The following is a 17685-nucleotide window of genomic DNA, read 5'->3' on the forward strand; positions in this document are numbered from 1 at the left end:
ATAATGGAAGCAAGTCTTAGTTCCTGCACTCAAAAGTAAAACTGAAAGTTTCTATACTTTTATTTTTTAAAAAGATTTTATTTGAGAGAGCGAGCATGCGAGAGAGCACAATCGGGGGAGCAGCAGAGGGAGAGGGAGAAGCAGGTTACCTGATGAGCAGGGAGCCCGACGTGGGGCTCGGTCCCCTGAGCCAAGGGCAGGTGCTTAATGACTGAGCCACCCAGGTGCCCCAAAAGTTTCTATACTTTTAAACAAACTCAGGAAAGAATTAACATAGCAAGCCTGGGAATGCTCTCCTTAGAAAGTCCTGCTTACAAAGTTGGCCCTCGATGTTCTCTAGCAACTTGGTTTTGGGGAGAATTCCTGCCATTCCTAGACTAAAAGTGTCTCCCTGCACCTACATTATTTGTGTGAATGTAGCTTATGCAAAATACCTATCATATAAGACTCTGGAATTTTAGCATGTGCTAAAATAGGCAGAGAGAACCTTTGTGACCAGCTTCCAATAAAACCCTTGGGCAGTGAATCTCTATTGCTGTCCAGCCAACATCTCATACATATGTTACAACTTTTGCCTATTAGAATTCAGCACATCCTGTGTGACGCTTGTACCTAGTTTCCTCCAGACTTTGCCCCATGAGCCTTTTCTCTTTGCCGATTTTGCTTTTTATCCTTTGCTAAAATAAATCTTAGCTGTTGTGCAGTAAAGAGTTTAATCTTTCCCAAAGAGATCTAGCCCTAGCCCTCGGCTCCTGGGAGGTAATCTGACTCCTTGAAATGTCATGCCTGATAAAAGTATCTCTGTTTGTGTAGGAAACTTGATCCACAGAGATAGTCAAACAATGTGATTGATTGGGGCTTTGTATCATCACATCAGTGTGACCTCCATAGGGCCTAGAGACTGAGGTGAGCCACATAAGCAACCCACCATATCTTTGACAGTGCCCCAATAAAGAGTGGATGCCTGAGGTCAGGTAACCTTCTCTGGATGGCCATATTCTGCATATCATCACATGCTGTTACTGGGAGGAATTTATACTTTCCATGACTCCACTGTTGTAGGACAAGTGGAAGCCTTGCATCTACAATTCTCCTGAACTCTGCCCCATCAGTCTCTTCACTTGGCTGATTTTAATATGTATCCTTTCATAAACGATAACCATGAGTAGAAGGTTTTTTAAATTAAGTTCTGAGTCCTTCTAGTGAATTATCAAACCTGAGGGTGATCTTGGGGATCCCTGAATGTACAATTTGTACCAGAAATGAGGGTGCTCTTCGGGACTACTCCCTAACTTTGCAGATGTGAGTGTAACTTTATGCTGAGTCCTGTGACGACTACTAGTGAGTCATCAAACCTGGAGGTCATCTTGGGGACCTGTAACACTTGGCCAGTTTTTAAAGAAGAATAAATGTTTGTTAGTGAATAACTGATCAATTAATACATCCATTTGGACAATCAGACAACTATACAGGTCATTTTACAATAAAGAAAAAGTAGTAGCAAAGAGTATGTTTCATAAAAATATAGAGCCTTATACAAGACCAAAGAAATAAGGATGAGCTGGTCAGGAACAGGATCAGGAGTTAAAAAGAACCTTACCAAAGATTAATGAAGAAAGACACACCTATAGTTTCTGAGGCTGTAGGCATTTATAAAGGTCGATATGAACGTTGGGTAATCGCAGAAGATGGCTAGTATTCCTGTAAGAACTCAAATTCAAGAAGCCTCAATTTCTGCATATGCTTCAAACATCTGAAAAGAGCATCTTTCATATCCTAAAGGGGCTGCCCTCTACAATCAGCTGGCCTGTGGTATTCATGGCTTACCCCTACCTGGTTCCTCTTATGCTCCTGGCATTGGGCCTCTCATCTCTTCTTCCCCTATCATGCAGGGCAGTTTCCCATCTAATAGTGAAACTACATCAGACTGATAAATGAAAGACCTATGAAAATAGTGAGAAAGAATTGGCCATGCTGTTGTTACTTAAGTGTTTTGACACAGCCACATTGTAATAAGGACAGAGGCCATTATAAAACAAGAAAAGTCTTGGTAAATATCTGGCAGATGGGATAAAGAAAGCTGCTCACCAATCAGAGCCTCACCAAAGATTCCCAGTAGAACAGGAAGACACATCCAAGATCAGATGCTGAATTAAGGATTGGATGCACTTACCCACCCAAATCAAATACTGATAATTCTCCAACATCACAGTAACGTACAAGTCTCTTTGAGCAGGGTTCAGTAATGCCCATTCTTCCTTGGAGAAGCCAATGACCACATCTTTGAACTTCACTGATCCCTGAAATGACACACACTTAAAAGAGCCTAATTAAATAACAGGAAATTGGGAGGCATGGAAAGGTGATCAGAAATCTGTGTCTCTTAAGAGCAGCTTAGCTAAATCACTAAAGGGCAATACTGTGACATACTATCTGTTCATTAAAATTCGGGTGCAGAAAAATATTTAATGATAAGGGAAAAGTTCAAGATAAACAGGGTGATTAAAAAGAACTGAATACCTACCACAGTTGTTTCTAGAATCCTACATATGCATAATATGAACACACCCAGACTCTGCTGAAAGCCACTTGTGATCAATTCTACTTTAGGCAATCTAAAGCGGATTATGTTTAGTGGATCCCCAGGAAGACTATCAGGTTAATTTACTCTTTTTTCCAAAATGAAATGCAGTCTCCCTTTCCTTGAATCTGGGTTGGGCTTCCAACTTGCTTTAATCAACAGAATGTGACAGAAGCGACACCGTGCCAGCTCCAGGTCAGAAACTAAGAAGGCTGTTTTACCCTCATGGAAGCTCAGGGAAGGAGTCCACCCATCCCACTGGAAAGGCCAGTAAGAGGCCAAATTAAGAGGGACAGGTTCTGAGACTATACAAAATAAAGCTGAGGAACTCAAACAACAAAAATAGAAGCGTAGATACCGACGGACATATAGGACTTCCCGTTAGGTACCACACTTTGAATGAAGAGGCCATCTAGAGTATTCCAAGCCAGCAGGTATCAAATAACAGGTAAATCATTCCTATCCTGCCCAGTTTGAATTCCTCACCCCCAGAAACATATGAAATAATAAAACGGTCCTTGCTCCAGCAACTACTACATTTTAGGTAGAGTTTGTTATGTAGCAACAAACGTTGAAGACATTTAAAAAGAAAACCTCTGGCCCCAAATGGTGTCACTAAAGCTAAGTCACCAAATCGGGGCTTAATAACTAACTTAAATGCACTTTCCCCCTCTCCCAGAAATGTAGTCTTGACCTGTCAGGCAGGAACTTTCTGGTCACCACCAGTAATCTGTCACATGGGCCTTCTATCCCCCAAAGGAAGAAGAGATAATCCACCTAATAAGACCTCCTGCCCTTCCCCCAAAGGAGGATGACCCTGCCTGGAACAACACTTTCTTTTCCTTTGCTAGTAACTTTCTCAACCCACCCCCCCTTCCAATAAAAACCTTCCATATTGTAGCGCTCCTCAATGCTCCCTGTACTCGCTAGTTTGCTGCCAGATTCATGAATCGTTTAACAAGGTCAATTAGATCTTCAATCTCCTCGGTCGAATTTTGTTTTTCAACAGTGCCTCCAAAACTGGAGCGGACGTGTCCCCTCATCCGCCTCCATCCGAGCCTGCCACAGGAGCAAGGAGTTCCGTTCCACCTTCCGCTGCTTACGGAGAACGAGTCAGGGAAGGGCAGAGGATGCCGAGCTTATAGCTTAGTCTTCCTTTCCAACAGTCCGAGGCTTTGTTAAATCCTCACAACGATGGTTCACCGTGGTTTCAATCAGCTGTAACTGCCCCGCACGGTCCTCTCCACATACACGTCCACCGCACCGTCTGCTTGGACCAGTATCACAGAAAGTCAACACTTAAGACATTTTACGGTACTGAACATGGAATGAAAGGATCTGAGCCCCGGCCGCCCCGCCCAAGCTTCATACCGGTCCTGGCAACACGCGGGGGTGGTGAAACCACCACCAAGCGAGGAGAAGTCATGCACCCCACCAAGGTCTCCCAGGTTCCGGGCCGACCGGAAGTACCCCTTCACAACCTGGCAACGCCCTCGTGCCGCGGTGGCTTCTGGGTGTCCTCTAAGCCGCGGTGTGCGCATGCGTGTTTCCACGGCCGTGGTCCCTGAGTCCGGAACGCGCCGCGGTTCTGGCCAGCCAGAGGCCGACCTTCAGTAGTGAGGGGCTGATGTAGAGCTGGGAATGCCTGGGCTGGTAAACGAGCCAGAAGCCCTTATCCAAAAAAAGCGTGGTCTCCTCTCCCCGTGTCTCGGGGCTGGCATGGGTGGAAAGAAAAGTTTTCGCGGAGGAGAACGCGCGTGCGTACTGGCGACAGCAGAGGCGGGGCCTCGGGTCACTGCGTCTCCGGGGTGTGCGCTGGGAGGGAACACGCATGCGTGCGGTAGTGGGGTGGTGTGGGGGGTGTTGCTGCGCAGGCGCTCGGAGTACCACGCCGCTGCTCGCAGGCGTGGTAGAGGAGTTCCGGAGTCGCAGGTAGGGCCTTCGGCGGCTGTGGGGCAGGCACTCTGGGGGACCGTCGGGGTGACGGGTACGGGTGGTTGCTGAGGGGTGTGGGACCGGGGGTCCACGCGCTGGGTGGCTCTCCGTGTGGCCGCGGAGGCGCCAGTGTGGGTGTTGCGGGGACCACTTTTGGAGCTCTAGAGACGCTGTGTCGCTCACCGTTCATCTTTCGGAGCTCCGGCTTGCTCCAGCGTAAGACGGGACACTAAATAGTGTCGTGAGGATTGAGTGCCTGAAACGGAACCTAGCCCCAAATAAGCAGGGGCCTGGTTGGAGTGGAATGGTTTCTTTTCTTTTTTTTTTTTTTTTTTTCCCAGCCAGAGCTGGGTTTTCGGAATCAACCCTGGCGCTTCAATCTGTCGGATGAGGAAAACTAAATCTCTGTTTTATAGCAGTTGTGCTGGTTAAAGAGATGGCATGCGGAGGGCGCACTTCGGTTATGATAGTACGGCTGTTACTGTTACTAAAGGTGGGATAGACAGAGCCATGGGCGGGTGAAGCACGCGCCTGAACACCTGTGGAACGTGCGAGTTGTTGTCCTTGCAGCCACTGGAGGTCGCCGCTCCGTCAGATTCTGCCCCAGAGCTCCCTTCCGAATTTGGTATCAGGCCTAGACCCAGATTAGGTTGATCCTGTTTCTTTTTCTGACTTTCATGGGCCGGTTATACCAAAGTCCCTCAGTCATTAGTGTGTGGGTAATCATGTGTGGCCGTGCCTCTCTGTTCTGTCCCCAAGGATAGACGGTTTTATTTTTTTAAATGCTTTATTAAAATATGTGCAAACTAAGTGTATATCGTAATACGTCATTTTTTAAAGAAGCAAATTTAATTTTAATATTCTGATATATTACTTGCCTAATGTTAACCTTAAAAACAAAAATCAGTTATTTTACGGGCATTAAAAAAATTTTTTTTGTATGTTCCAGAAATAGCAAATACTCGCAATTAGGGATGTGCAAGCTAGGGCAAAATCACAGGCAAGTGATTTTCTCAAATTCTTTCATTAGCAATATCACAAGTTCATGTGGTAAGATGCCTGTTCCTTACACTTGGTTCAAAAAATCCTGCAGCAGAATAATGACCTTGGGAAAAGTGCCATTACCCTGCAGGTCCTGTCTCTCCTCAATATATTACTTGCCCTCCCTGGAGATTTTTTTTTCTCCAGCCCAGAAACTCTCCAGCAGTTCATACTCTTATGCCATGTCTAGCTTTACTGGTGGACTCTGGGTAGGCAGGCCAGTTTGCATTGTTGCCTAAAGTGTCCCGTGCCCTTCTTGAGCATTCATTATACCTTCAGAAAAGTTTCTTCAGCAAATCAAGTGGATACCTTACTTATTAATTGAAAATAATTTGTGTACCTAATTTCTGTAAGGAAAATTGCTGTGAGAAACTTTTTTATACCTGGCTCAATCACTCTTTCATCCATATCTTTTTTTACTTTGATCGTTCCACTTCTCTAGAATAGAGGATAGAAGCAAAGGATAAAAAATGTGAAGACAAGAAGTACTAAAGAATTGAAATGGTTAAAAGACAAGATGAAAATGACTATCCCAGTGAACCTGGAGTCATTTCCTTGCAATAATGTAAGCTCAGTGATGCCAGGTGGGAGTGGTACCACGGCTGGGAGACACATCTGGCAGACTCTAAGGATTCTACCTTTTCCATTACCTCATGGTATTTAGTTGAAAGTACATAGTGCTCCTGTGTCCTGTAATGACTAGACTACCACAGGATTGAATTTGATACTGGAAGCAGCATTTTATGAAGGACTTTGATACAAACTAAGCCTATACTAAGGTGGGAGGCCAGGATGATGGAGAGTCTAGAAATTATGTCTCATGAGAAGGGGTAGAAAAACCTGTGTATGTTTGCCTGGAGAGGAGAGAGTTGCGGAGCTATGTGGAAGTATGTCTCTGGTAAAAAGGAATTTAAATTGCTGTATTCTTCTATGAACTCTAGAAATAGAACCAGGTAGAAATAATAGAGTAGGGGGCGCCTGGGTGGCACAGTTGTTAAGCGTCTGCCTTCGGCTCAGGGCGTGATCCCAGGGTTCTGGGATTGAGCCCCACATAAGGCTTCTCCGCTAGGAGCCTGCTTCTTCCTCTCCCGCTCTCCCTGCTTGTGTTCCCTCTCTCGCTGGCTGTCTCTGTCTCTCAAATAAATAAATAAAATCTTTAAAAAGAAAAGAAATAATAGGGTAGCAAATTCTAACTAAAACACTTTTTTTTTTAGGGGCACCTGGGTGGCTCAGTCAGTTAATCATCTGCCTTCAGCTTAGGTTATGATCTCAGGGTCCTGGGATTGAGCCCCGAGTCAGGCTCCCTGCTCAGCGGGGATTCAGCCTCTCCTTCTGCCCCTCCCCCTGCTCATGCTTGCATGCTCGCTCTCAAACAAATAAATAAAATCTTTTAAAAAATGCTTTTTAAAATTAGTTAAAATTTTAAAATCAAGGTATAGTTGACAAACAATGTTATATTAGTTTTAGGTGTACAACATGGTAATTAAACAATTCAGTATGTCTGTAATGTTCACTACAATACGTATAGTTACCATCTGTTCATCATGCAAAGTTATTAGAATATTATTAACTATATTCCCTCTGCTGTACTTTTCATAGCTGACTAAAGTACTTTTAACAAATGGCAATCACAAAATTTTTAAATATTTTGAACTAAATGAAAATAAAACACAACTTTGGGGCACCTGGGTGGCTCAGTCGGTTAAGTGTCTGGCCTTTGGCTCAGGTCATGATCCCAGGGTCCTGGCATCAAGCCCCGCATCAGGCTCCCTGCTCAATGGAGAGCCTGCTTCTCCCTCTCTCTCTGAGAGCAAAGTAATCATCATCATTATAGCCATGTAATAACCTCATTGGGAGGCTTATTCAGTTTTGTGATTGCCATTTGTTAAAAGTACTTTAGTTATTTTTTTTAACCATTTGAAAGTTGCTGACATGATGCTCCTTTACCTAACCTAAGTATTTCAGTGTGAATTTCTTACATAATTACAGTGAAGTTATCAGGATCAGTTAATTCCCACTGATGTAGGGTCACCTGGGTGGCTCAGTCAGTTAAGCATCTGCCTTTGGCTCATGTCATGATCTCAGGGTCCTGTGATTGAGCCCCACATCAGACTCCCTGCTCGTTGGGGAGCCTGCTTCTCCCTCTCCCGGCCCTCCACCCCTGCTCATGCTCTCTCTCTCTCGCTATCTCTCTCTCTCAAATAAATAAATCTTTGAAAAAGCATTCACACTGATATAATTCTGTCCTCTAATCCTAGGTTGGTTATCCTCGTGATGTCTTTTATAACAAAAGAAAATTGAGTGTCATACATTGCATTGAAGTGTCATGTCTCTTTAGTCTTCTTTAATCTGAAACTGACATTTCCTCAGCCTTTGTATTTCATGACATCCCTCTTTTAAAAATGTTATTATGATGGGGCGCCTGGGTGGCTCTGTCAGTTGGGCATCCAACTCTTAATTTTTGCTCATGTCATGATCTTGGGGTTGTGGAATCAAGCCCCGCCTAGGGCTCTGTGCTCAGCGCAGAGTCTGCTTCTTCCTCTCCCTCTGCTCCTCCTCCTGCTTCCTCATATTCTCTCTCAAATAAAGAAATAAATAAAATGTTATTATAAAATAATTTTGAACTTAGAGAAAAGTTGCAAAAATGGTACAAAGCTCCCACATTCCCTTCATCCCGCTGCACCTGAAGTTAACATCTTGCATAACCATCACAAAACCATGAAGTTAACATTGATAAAATACTATTACTTCATCTCTGTCTCTTTTTTTATTTTTTTATTTGTATTTATTTTTTTTAAACTCTTTTTTTTTTTTAAGATTTTATTTATTTATTTGACAGAGATAGAGACAGCCAGCGAGAGAGGGAACACAAGCAGGGGGAGTGGGAGAGGAAGAAGCAGGCTCATAGGGGAGGAGCCTGATGTGGGGCTCGATCCCATAACGCTGGGATCACGCCCTGAGCCGAAGGCAGACGCTTAACCGCTGTGCCACCCAGGCGCCCCTGTCTCTTTTTTTTTTAAGATTTTATTTATTAATTTGACAGAGACAGCCAGCGAGAGAGGGAACACAAGCAGGGGGAGTGGGAGAGGAAGAAGCAGGCTCATAGGGGAGGAGCCTGATGTGGGGCTTGATCCCATAACGCTGGGATCATGCCCTGAGCCGAAGGCAGACGCTTAACGACTGTGCCACCCAGGCGCCCCTACTACTTCATCTCTTGACCTTATTCTCATTTGGCCAGCTTTCCCTGCTCCTGTATTTTGTTATTGTTGTTGTTCCAGGATCCAATCCACATTGCATTTAGTTGGCATGTCTCCCAAGTCTCCTCCAACTGATGACAGTGCCTTAGATCTTCTTTGTCTTTCATGACCTTGACACTTTTGGGAGTCTAGGCTAGTTATTTAATAAGAAGACTTTCAACTTTGGTATGTCTGATGTTTTCTCGTGATTAGATTGAGGTGGTTCATTTTGGAAATGAATACCACAGAAGTCACGTGCCCTCCTGAGAGCATATCTGTCAGGCAGTACATGATGTCAACTGGGAGTGATTACTTTGATACCAGGGTTGAGGGGATGTCTGACAGGTTTCTCCATTGTGAAGTCATTATTTTAGTCCCTGTAATTAACAAGTATCTTGAGAGGAAGTACTCATAATTACTTGTTTTGCTCAAGCTGTCCCTGGTTTTGCTGCTAGGAGCACCCTCTCTTTGGTTCCTGTGTGTTTTAGACATGCCCTGTTACTTATGAGTACTTTCTTACTTTCTGGCACCGTGAGATGATACAGGCACATTTTGTACTGACCTAGCCCTGGAGTCTCTATTTCTCATGGCATCCTAGGGTGTGTTTTATTTCCCTTCCTTCCTTCCTTCCTTCCTTCCTTCCTTCCTTCCTTCCCTCTTTCCCTTCCCTTTTTTTCCCTTCCTTCCCTTCCCTTGTTCCTTTGTTCCTTCATTCCTTGAGACTGGTGCTTAGAAACCAAAGGGTGGGGCTGAGTGTGCTTATTACTGCTTGGATGTTATTGTTTCTAGGCCCTATTAGGGGACAGATGAGATATCCTATCCTAAGGAATATCCTAATGTATACATTCATAGGCACAACTTTTTTTTTTTTTTTTTGAGATTTGATGTCTGATCTTATTTATCTGTTACTCTTAGAAAATCTCATTATGGACGGGACTTAGAGATAGCCTCTGTCTCTTGGCAATCTGTTCCTGGTGTTTTTGTTTGGCTTCTTTCATTCTCTTGGCCAAAAGTTTAGCACATTCTGCAGCCTCTTCCTTTTTTCTTAGTATGCTGTTTCTTCAGAGCAACACACCAGCATTTGTTTTGCAGGACACATGGAGTAACAAGATGATGAATCTTGGGTGCTTTGATTCTAGGTTTCTTTCTTTCTTTCTTTCAGTGACATGCTGTAAAAAGAAAAAAATTATCGTATTCAGTGACATGCTGTAAAAAGAAAAAAATTATCTCCTTGTGTTTTTATTCTCACTATCCTAGAGGACCAGTGGTAATAATATAGTAGGCATACATTCACATTTTTATCCATGCTAATACACAACACACACACACACACACACACCCCCAGGGAGCATCTTTTTATTTCTTGCTCTTACAGAATAGATAGGTTTCTACAGTTGTTACTCTGCAGCTTGGTCTTGTCAGTCAGCTTTATCTCTTTCAGTCAATATAACGGAAACTCATTATTTTTAATAGCTTCGTAAATGAGCCGGACTGTTGGACATAATGTCATCAACTCAAACAGACACTTTTATCGGTTGCTTCCAGCCAAATAGTTTGACAGTCAATGTCCTTGTACATGTGTATTTTTAAGTACTAGAGTCTTTAAGCCAAGATTGTCAACAGTGGGAGTATGTATGTTTAGTCACATTAATATATTTGTATGTTTATTTTCAGAGAGTGACTCAATATAGGAGAGCAAGGAATTATCTCTAAGGAAGGGTATAAAAGAGGAAACATTCCAACATGAAATAGTGATGAAAAGAACAAGCAACACATGTAAAGAATATGCCAAACCTTCCTGCGCCAGTACGCGCCTTTTCATCCATCAGAAGATTCTTGAGGAGGAGTGCTACCAGTGCCACGAGTGTGGGAAATCCTTTAGCCGTCGATCAACTCTCGTTCAACATCAGAGAATCCACACAGGAGAGAGACCCTATATATGTAGTAAGTGTGGTAAAACTTTCAATCAGAGGGCACACCTTAAGCAACATGAGAGGATTCACACAGGTGAGAGACCGTGTGAATGTCAGGAATGTAGGAAGACCTTCAGCCAGATGACTCATCTCACTCAGCACCAGAGTACACATACTAGAGAAAAGTCTCACGAGTGCCGTGCAGGTGGAAAGGCCTTCAGCAGTTCCTCAGCTCTGATTGATCACCGGAGAATTCATAGTGGGGAAAAACCCTACAAATGTAAGGACTGCGGCAGGGCCTTCACTCAAAGTGCACAGCTCATCAGACATCAGAAAATTCATTCCGGAGACAAACCCTACGAATGTAGTAAGTGTAAGAAGTCCTGCGTACGTCTCTCTTCCCTGATTGAGCATCGGAGAGTTCACACTGGAGAAAAACCGTATCAGTGCAAGGACTGCAAAAAGACCTTTTGCCGTATCATGCAACTTACCCTACACAGGAGAATTCACACTGGCGAGAAACCCTATGAATGTAAGGAATGTGGAAAAGCCTTTACCTGTAGGTCCCATTACATCATTCATAGGAGGAGTCACACAGGAGAAAGACGTTACGAATGTCATGTGTGTGGGAAAACTTTTAGTAACCACTCTTGACTTGTCACGCACGATAGGACACATAGTGGAGTGAAGCCCTTTGGGTGCCATGCATGTGGGAAGGCCTTTACTACTTCCTCATCACTTTGTCAGCATAAGAGGATTCATACTGGCGAGAAGCCCTCTGATTGCCCTGAGTGTGGGAAGTCCTTTAGATGCAGATCTCAGCTTACTCAACATCAGCGAATCCATGTTGAGGAATATTAGTGAAAACTAACTGGGCTTGGAAATGCGAATATCTAGTTATTTAACAATCAGTCAAGATCTTGGTAACAAGTAGAATAAATGATGCGGATTCTCTTAAAAAAGCAGTTTATTCACAGTGTCTCAAGTTCTCATTGTATGGATGGAATAGCAGTGAACCCACTTATGAAATTGTAGAGGAACAAAGGAAATCCGTTTTAAGAGCAGGAAGTGAAACCACTACCCCATAACCTGGGCAGCTCTGGCCTCATGCCCCCACACAAGGCCTCCACTGTGCCATCAGTAATGAGCAGTAGTGCTGTACGAATGAAACTTCACTGGTCCTCGGTCTCTGTCACGTCACATCAAGTATTTTGAAACCAAGATCACAGTGCTTGTGTCCTAACTGCCAAAGAATAGGCAAGGAGACCATCTCTTGGCTTGCTTCTCTCCTAACAAGAAAGACATTATGTCCTACCTACCACATTTACATGCAATGGGGAGCTCCCCTCGAATGGGAGGACGTTAGACATCACATAATATGAAAGAACAAGCAGCTAACACTTGATGCTTTGTATCCTAAAAATGGTGCCCAAATATGGTTCCAAATGTAGGTTTGGATTACCTAACCGTGGTGTCACTTGAATTTTCTCCCACACTTCCTGCAATTGCTGCATTTTAAAGAGCTTGTCACTGTTTTCATTGCCCATGAACAAGAACAGAGAGAGGCAGAGACAGACACAGGGGCGTCCCCAGGGCTAGCTGTAAGAGGCGTCACAAGTAGATGTTAGGGATAAATATTCCTGAAGTGAACACACATGGGTTTTCTTTTCTTGAATTTCTCTCAACTGCATCTATAAAAACATTTGTAAATTACATGTGCCGATTTCGAGAAGAGTCAATACTCAATGGACTCACCAACCAAGCTAACGAGAGTATTGCCAGTAACTCAGAATCCACTGAGTGTCCTTGAAAGGCCATTCCTGTTTTAGCCTCAGTACCTCAGGTGACTAATTTACAAAGTTAGGTTACAGTTCTCTGGCTTTTCATTATTGTCTTATTACCTGTTAATGTAATCCTAAATGAAATGTTCTGGTTTTGAACTTGAAAGGGAATCATGCTCTGCATTCTTCTGTGACTTGAATCTAAAACTGATTTTGAGATTTACGTATGCATTAAATGAGGTTCCCCTTTTCCACAGCAGAGCCAGCCTGTACCAATGCACCAGCCATTGGCTCCATTCCTCTGTTGCTGAATACCTGGGTTGGTTGTTTCTCAGTCTTTGCTGTTCCAAAAAATCCACCGATAATCTCCATATCTTCTGGACCCATTTACAAGACTGTCTCCAGAGTAGAGTTCTGATAGTGGACTTCTGCATTCACCAAGTTTTCCAGGTCCTTGTGCTGCTATAGATGCTGTGTTCTTGGCAGTATTTCTGCAGTGGAAAGAGTTCCCAGGAATGGGTACATTCTAAGTCCATGTGGCCTCAGGTGACTGTAAGGCCTAGATGAAACCCAACATGTTTTGTGGGCTGGTGCTCACTGTCCTCCTCAGATCTTTCTTAGACATTGCCTCACGTGCCATGAAAATAGATTAGTGAGTTACTACGTAACACCCTCAGTCTCATGATTTCAGTATCATGACACTGCCTTACTTTTTCTTAATGACAGGACCCTAAAATACCATGTGAGAGGGCACCTGGATGGCACAGTTGGTTGAGCATCTGACTCTTGGTTTCAGCTCAGGTTTGATCTCAGGGTCGTGAGATCGAGTCCTGCATCAGGCTTTGAGTTCAACGTGGAGTCTTCTTGGGTTTCTCTCTCTCCCTCTGCCCCTCTCCTCCATGCTTTCTATCTCTCAAATCTTCAAAAAAAAAAATGCAAGTATCAGGTGGTAGTCTAATTTAAATCTGTGTGACAGATAGTTAGGTTTTACAGAATTCAAATTGCATATACAATTCCATAGTGTAGTGTGCAAAGTGGTACAAGAAAATGAAAGCTGTCTAGAGTTAACATCAAGAGGGGAGTAAGATCAATATTGAATGGTTTTGAAATCCAGAAAGGTTCTCAGAGAAATGTCACATGGGCTAGACTTTTAAGAATGAACAGGTGTTTTCAAAGACGAGTTGAGTAAATGCATTCAAGTCAGAGGGGAAAGGCCTGCAAACTCACTGGGCTTGTTCTGCAAACTCACTGGGCTTGTGAAAGTCAAGACCTGAGTTCTACTCTCCCAGTAAAAGTTAGATGTTACGTTCAACCGTGTCCGGCAGTGTGCCCTGCTTCCCTGCCTGCATTATTTTTCTCTCTAACCCTTATTTTACTCATTAAACCATTTAATATTTGTGTATCACTTAGTGCCAGAATGTAATCTCCATGAGGACAGGAAAGGTGACTTAGATGTTGTAGGTCATTAGTAGGTGAATAAATGAATGGAAGGCCTGGATTCATGACTGGATTCATTGACTTGATCTCTAGGTTTTATGCAGATCTGTTGAAATAGTCTCCTATTGCTATAAGCTTTAGGACTGTAATTGCTGTCAAACACATTCACACAGTGGTCCCATCTGCACTAATAATTTGGATTATCTTGGTAGCTTGTGTGATGTTCAGAGCATTCAGTGAAAAAGACTGAGATCATTGTTGTTGGAATAAGTACATCTGTCAGGATTCAGAGGGCCTAGAGAGCTTTCAGCCACAATGTGTAAAACTGGTCCTCATGGAGAAGCCCCACCTCTCTTAGGCCATCTCGTTGTTTGCCTGGCTAGTATCCCGAATATAGTTCTAATACTGCCCAGAGTTTGAGTTGTGGAAGGATAATAGGAAAGATATGATTGAGACTCAAGAATCATTAAAAGCATTCACTAGGACTTCTCATCCTAAGCAAGCAAGGAAATGTTTGTGGACATAGATTTGGAGGAGTTCACCCAAAGAAAGGAGATCAGACTTTTGGCTTACCAAAATATATTGACATGGATTAAATCAGGAGAGGTCATTACAGGTTCTGGAGTGACTGGTGTAGACATGTACTAGATAATATATGGGATAGTGAATGACATGACACATCCATTTCCATACTATCCTGACAGGACTTGAAAGGGTTCAGTGAATTACAGTGCTGGAGTGGGTGATCCAGGAAGATTTCTGTGGACCTTTGCATGAGGCAACCCTAGCAGACTCTTGAAAAAGCATGTTCACAGAGAATGGCACTGTTCTTGAGAGATCTCTGATCCCAGGAACTCCTTGGGTAACTTCACTACACAGGTATGATGCATGTTGGTGATGGATTTCACCCACGTAACAAATATAACCCCATCGCGCTCATACCTCCATGCTCAGGGAAGGCCGCTTTGCTGTTTTTTCCTTCTACATGCAATCAAGCACTGTGGGGGTTTTGTTTGTTTTGTTTTCTTTGGCCTCCTTCACTCAGTATTTTGAGAGGCATTGATTTTGTGTCTTTCAGCATTTATTCTTTGCTGAGTAGTAGTCTGTTCTGTTAATATAATTTGTTTATCCATTCTCCTGTTGGCAGACATTTGGGTTGTTTCTGGATGTTTTAATTATAAAGTTCTTGTGAACATTTTTTAAAGATTTTATTTGAGAGCGAGAGCGAGCACCAGTAAGTATATGGCATTTTATAAAGAGAATTGAAATTGGAACATGGAAGCTCCTTTCTCTTTCCCAGGGAAAAAACAGTAGAGATTCTCCATTTCTCACACTTGGTCATGAGGCTGAATCTCATACTTAAGACCTCTTCAGCATGAATGCATGCACTGCCTTAAATTTGAAGAAAAATTTACATACACAGCAGAAAGGGCAGAAATTGTAGGTGCACAACTTAATGAATGTCCACAAGGCAATCTATCCATGCAAGCAGCACTCTGAATAAAAACCAGAACATACCAGCACCCTTCAAATGTCCCCAGAACCCCTTCCAGACACCATCACCTCCCCTGGTGTAACCACTATCCCCCTGCTTCTCAATCATTATAAAATGCCATATACTGGCGAGAACTTTGACAGGACAAGTACATAACAAGAAAACAAAGGTTATCTGTAATCTCATAACTCAGGGAGCTACTTTTCACGTTTTAATTTAAAACTTAGATACATTTTTACCCCCTCATCTCTTTCACATTGTGTGAGCATGGAATTTGCAAAACTGGTGATCTATGTATATACACTCATTTAAACCTGATTTTTAAAAATAGTAATAAAAGGTGATTTTTAAAATAACATTTTGAAAAATGTGAAAGTATGTATTTCTGCAACCATGAAGCACCTTGATGTTCGTTGGGTTGACGCAGCAGAAAAAAGTGTTCCGTGTGTTGGAGTTTGGTAAGCTTTCCAGATGGAGGCAGATGAGGTGGAATAGCACCTTTCTGTGGTTTTCAGAATCATGTTGTCTTGACTTTATTGCTGCTTACCGCACTACCCCAAACCGTAGGAGCTAGAGCAGGAACCGTTTTTTATAAATTTCTCATGATTCTGTATGTGAAGCATTCATATTTTACTTGGGGGATGGGTATCTAACCTTTGGTCTATGTGGTTCCTGCCAGGAAGATGGCTTCTTCATTCATATGTCTGACACCAAGCCTGAGTGGTGAGATCATAATTATGGGGCTCCTATTTGCACCATCAGCTGCTGCTTCGGTCCTCTCCATGAAGTCCCAGCCCCTACCCTCACTGGCTTCTTCCTGTGGTCTGGACAGAACAGCTGGATTCCTTACAGGGTAGATCAGAGCTCCCAAGAGTGCAAAACAGAACTTGCCAGGCCTTTAATTGATCTAAACAGTGTTTTGTAGTTTCCAGTTAATAGAGCTTGCATAACCTTTATCACATTATTCCCTACATATTTCATATTTTTAAATCCTATTTGCTTTTTTCCCACTCAGAAAACAGGGCAACAGCCTTTATATATATTTCTACTACACACGAGGCTCATTTTTTTTTTTTAAGATTTTATTTATTTATTTAACACAGAGACAGCCAGTGAGAGGGGGAACACAAGCAGGGGGAGTGGGAGAGGAAGAAGCAGGCTCATAGCGGAGGAGGCTGATGCAGGGCTCGATCCCAGAACGCTGGGATCACGCCCTGAGCCGAAGGCAGACACTTAACCGCTGTGCCACCCAGGCGCCCCACGAGGCTCATTTTTTAAAATTTAAATTCAATTAGCCAACATATAGTACATCATTAGTTTCAGATGTAGTGGTCAATAATTCATCAGTTGCATACAACACCCAGTGCTCATCACATCATGTACCCTCCTTAATGCCCATCACCCAATTACCCTGTCCCCCCACCAACCTCCCCTCCAGCAGCCCTCAGTTTGTTTCCTATAGTTAAGAGTCTCATGGTCTGTCTTCCTCTCTGATGACTTCCCATTCAGTTTTCCCTCCCTTCTTCTATGATCCTCTGTGCTGTTTCTTATATTCCGCATATGAGTGAAACCATTTGATAATTACCTTTCTCTGACTGACTTATTTTTCTCAGCATAATTCCCTCCAATTCCAGCCACGTCAACGTAAATGGTAAGTATTCATCCTTTCTGATGGCTGAGTAATATTCCATTGTATATATGGACCACATCTCCATCCATTCATCTGTTGATGGACATCTCCGCTCTTTCTATAGTTTGGCTGTTGTGGACATTGCTGCTATAAACATTGGGGTGCAGGTGCCCCTTTGGATCATTATATTTGTGTCTTTGGGATAAATACCTAGTAGTGCAATTGCTGGGTCGTAGGGTAGCTCTATTTTTAGCCAGAAGAATGTTGAAAAAGAAAACTAAAGCTGGTGGCATCACAATGCCAGACTCCAAGCTCTAATCATCAAGACAGTCTGGTACTGGCACAAGAACAGACACGTAGATCAATAATTCTATTTGTCTTTTCTAAATTTCAATTTCTGATCATTCATTGCTATGGTACAGACACACAGTGGATGTTTGTATATTCCGTCTGTATCTTGCAATCGTGCTAAACTCAGTTGGTCTAGTTTGTTTTGGTTTTTGAACATTGGATAGGTTGTTCAACCTAAGATGATCCTGTCTTCTTCAAATAAAGGCATTTTTACTTTTTCTTGCCCATCTGGATGTCTTATTTATTTTTCCTAGCCTTATTGCACTGGCTGAAACCTCTAGTACA

General features: G+C 43.0%; 1 protein-coding gene across 1 annotated transcript; it reads left to right on the forward strand.

Moving 5' to 3' along the window:
* The first annotated feature begins 4374 nt into the window (after window positions 1-4374).
* LOC123777515 (uncharacterized) lies at window positions 4375-17685 on the forward strand. The gene is made up of 2 exons (XM_045774236.2): window positions 4375-4513; window positions 10468-17685. The coding sequence occupies exon 2, from the start codon at window positions 10548-10550 to the stop codon at window positions 11358-11360; it is 813 nt and encodes a 270-aa protein (XP_045630192.2). The 5' UTR covers window positions 4375-4513; window positions 10468-10547; the 3' UTR covers window positions 11361-17685.

This window comes from Ursus americanus, chromosome 21 (assembly GCF_024610735.1).
Source record: "Ursus americanus isolate L20-20 chromosome 21, mUrsAme1.1.p, whole genome shotgun sequence".
NCBI lineage: Eukaryota > Metazoa > Chordata > Mammalia > Carnivora > Ursidae > Ursus > Ursus americanus.